The 3,418-nt window shown below is 43.9% G+C and overlaps 1 protein-coding gene across 1 annotated transcript; it reads left to right on the top strand.

The window, feature by feature from the left end:
- Positions 1-616: 616 nt before the first annotated feature.
- On the top strand, positions 617-1,446 carry LOC100274533 (50S ribosomal protein L10 chloroplastic). The gene has a single exon (NM_001148890.1). It carries the CDS (start codon positions 657-659, stop codon positions 1,323-1,325), a length of 669 nt encoding a protein of 222 aa, NP_001142362.1. The 5' UTR covers positions 617-656; the 3' UTR covers positions 1,326-1,446.
- Positions 1,447-3,418: the final 1,972 nt, after the last annotated feature.

The raw sequence follows: 3,418 nt of genomic DNA, 5'->3' as shown, positions 1-3,418 counted from the left end.
ACACTTACCTTTTTGTTTAAGCAAGAGCGTATGGTGGTGTGTGTCTGATGACTAACGATGTACGAGGAAATTTCTTCCGGCATGTGTGGAACGTGCTCTCTAATGATGAGACTATACAAACCGTGTCATATATCGAAGTCTGCATGATTCTGATGGTTGCAATGTAGTGGTGAAACAACTAGATTAAAATAACAAATTTATGTATGGCTAAGATCACAAATTGATTATGAAACATTTTCTCATAACAATATAACACACATTTTGTATATAAGTTATCGTAGTATACTGATATTATATATTCCTGTTGCAACGCACGTACACTCAGCTAGTTAATTCCTAAAACCTAAACACCCCGTTGCCTTATTTAAACATAAAAAGATCTAGCCCTTTTTTGAAGGCTAGCTGAGTAGCTAGTTGACTGATCGAGTGATCGAGTCCCAGTGGCCCTAGAGCCCAAGGTCTGTCGTGTGTGAGTGTGTCGTCTGACTCTGAGTCGAGCCACTGAGCGCCGGTCCCACATAATCTACGTGACCCCCTTCTCACAGATAAGCCCGTGCACTCCTTTCTTTTCTCCTTCGTCCGTTCTTCCCTCCCAGCGGAGAAGCGCCCAACCCAACCCGCCGTTCCTCCTCCAAAGCGCCCTCCTGCCCCGCAAAATGGAGACCTCTTTCCTGCCCACCACACTCCCCAACACAAGGCCTCTCCCCGCGCTCCGAACCTACGCCCCAGCCGCCTCGATCCGTTCCCAACAGCGCCCTCGTCGCTCCACCATACGCGCAGCCATCACCCGGGGCCGGAAGGAGGAGACGGTGACCACCGTCCGGGAGCAACTGGAGGGGTGCTACCTCCTGGCGGGTATCAAGTACGAGGGCCTGACGGTGAAGCAGCTGCAGGGAATCCGCGACGCGCTCCCCGACACCTGCAGGCTGCTGGTGGCGAAGAACACGCTGGTGGGGAAAGCCATCGAGGGTACCCCTTGGGAGGCGCTCAAGCCGTGCATGAAGGGTATGAATGCCTGGCTCTTCGTCCACACTGAGGAGGTACCCGCAGCGCTCAAGCCCTACCGCGCCTTCCAGAAGGAGGAGCGTGTCGAGGAGACCAACGACTTCGTCGGCGCCGTCTTTGAGGGCAAGTTTTACGGGCCCGGCGACTTCAAGGCGCTCGAGACTATGCCCAGCCGCGCAGAGGTGTACGCCACGCTGCTCGGCGCGCTGCAGGGACCCGCTACGTCCCTCGTCGCCACGCTGCAGGCGCCAGCCAGAGATGTTGTTGCGGTGCTCTCCGCCTACGTGCGCAAGCTCGAGGAGGAGGCTGGAGCCGCCTAGTGGTGTTGCGAAATGGTTGTCATTTCCCTCTCACTCCCTATCTGCTGTTTGTACAATTCTGTGTACCTTTACTGGCACCCAATCACATTTGAATGGGTCAAATCACAGCTTTCCATTTTACAATGCCTGCCCTTACCTGGAAGACTACAGAGTGCATTCTTGGTTCTTAGCATTTATTTCTACCATACATAGTGCTATAGGATCGGATGAGGTTGTATAGGAGGCGGTGACTAGTATGGCAAATGATTCCATAATTAGGTTTGTCTTAGAGCAATTCTTCCTGACTGTCAATGTTCCAGGGAGGGTTTCATGGTGAATTGTACATGCCCCTGAAACAACTGTGATTACTTAGACTCCAGAGTACTTGTGTTTGCTTATATACTGGTTTAGGATTGAAGTTTCTTTTTTTTAGTTAGTATGCTGGAGTGTTGCGAGATATAAATTGGCACTGTTGTTTAAGATTAGAGAAAATTCTGACAGTAAAAGGTAAAGTCTACTTATGCACTGACAGAACTCAAGCATTTGAGTAAGTTGTAACAATATAAATAGAGTTGGATAGCTAGAGCGACTCTCTTATTCACTGTGCACGATATCTTTATTGTGTGAACATTCACTTCCTCTGAAATGACATTCACATATGTGTGCTAAACTGCTAATTGTCTTCACTGGTATTGATTGTTGTCCTAATTTGACCAACGTATAGCCTAATGGAGGGCGCTTGAGTCATGTGGTTGATGACAATGGTTTGAGTTGAGTTTGCAGTGGATTTTATTGGATTTCGTCCCGTCATTGCAACCGTTAATCCTAGTCCTGTATGCATGACATTGGCAACCAAGTGCACCCTTTGTGATAAACAGGTACTGATTTTTCTTTGCATTAGAGTAGCAGTTTCAAAAGTGTTTGGGCATAATTATATCAATTTGTCAATGGATAAGAAATTAAGAATGCAGTTTGCAGGATTTTTTTTACTTACATTACAATACAAAGCTTACTTGGTGACATGGTACTCGTTATGAACATGAAATGTTATTTTCTATAACATTTCTGGTTTTGCTTCTGATATCATGAAGAATTATTTGGTGCAAGCTTCTTGTAGTTCTAGGTCCTGGTCTTCTGGTTGTGTTATGTATTTGCGTCCACAATACCTTCTAACACATAGTCCATTCTACCAGTCTGCTTTTCATTTTCGTTTGCTTTTGTAGCTATCAATCATGATTAGTTTGATTTGGCAATGAAAATATTGGTGCTGTCAGTTTGTTGCAACATATACAGTGCCATCCAGGTAAATATCTATTTTTTTTCGAAACACGATACTGGCTGAGGCTCACACATAAATGCCATTCGCCACACTTCATACAGATTCATGCCTATGAACAGTGATGGTGCCAGGATTATACGGGGTATTCCGCGAACAAATACCTCCAAAATAGTAAGAACTAAGAGCACTGGTTTAGGTAGACATCTTAGTACACACAATACATATTCATTGCATTTACAGAGAACATGAGTATTCCATGGAATATCTAAGAATACCCCTAGTGCCGCCCCTGCCTATGAATACCTATATATGTTCTATGTACAATGCAGCAGCCACTCAATTAGCAAACGAATTATTCTCCTGTTATTTCTTGGAGCTTTCCTTGATGAACCAAAATGGTGAAACCATAATTTTTTCATAATGTGTTCTTGCAGTAGTCTTCAGTCTTCATTATCTTCCCGTTAATCAATAATGTAGCATTGTAAGCTTGTCACTGAATCATCATTACTTTGACTGGAGAGGTGTTTTCCACAGCTGAAAGATACAATTGCTTGATATACCATATATTATATATATAAGGAGTTTGAACATAGCACAATATCACAACAGACTTTCAGTGAACTTCCAAGTTTTGTCTGAGCACCATGCACATCAATTCTTGCTGTTTAGTGTCACTAAATAGTTAAATTCTGCACATTTTCATTTTTCAATGCATGAATTATTGTTGGATTGATGCTTATGCATTACTATATACTAGTAATATATTTCGTTTATCGGATCTGAAAATGGACAGCATTTTATACCCTTGTTGGAGGATAATGTAAACCTATTTAGT

This window comes from Zea mays, chromosome 1 (genome assembly GCF_902167145.1).
Source record: "Zea mays cultivar B73 chromosome 1, Zm-B73-REFERENCE-NAM-5.0, whole genome shotgun sequence".
NCBI classification, from domain to species: domain Eukaryota; kingdom Viridiplantae; phylum Streptophyta; class Magnoliopsida; order Poales; family Poaceae; genus Zea; species Zea mays.
This window is presented reverse-complemented; position numbering and strand designations above follow the sequence as displayed.

Coding starts and splice junctions, on each gene's coding strand:
- LOC100274533 (NM_001148890.1), top strand. CDS start 657: ATGGAGACCTCTTTCCTGCCCACCACACTCCCCAACACAAGGCCTCTC.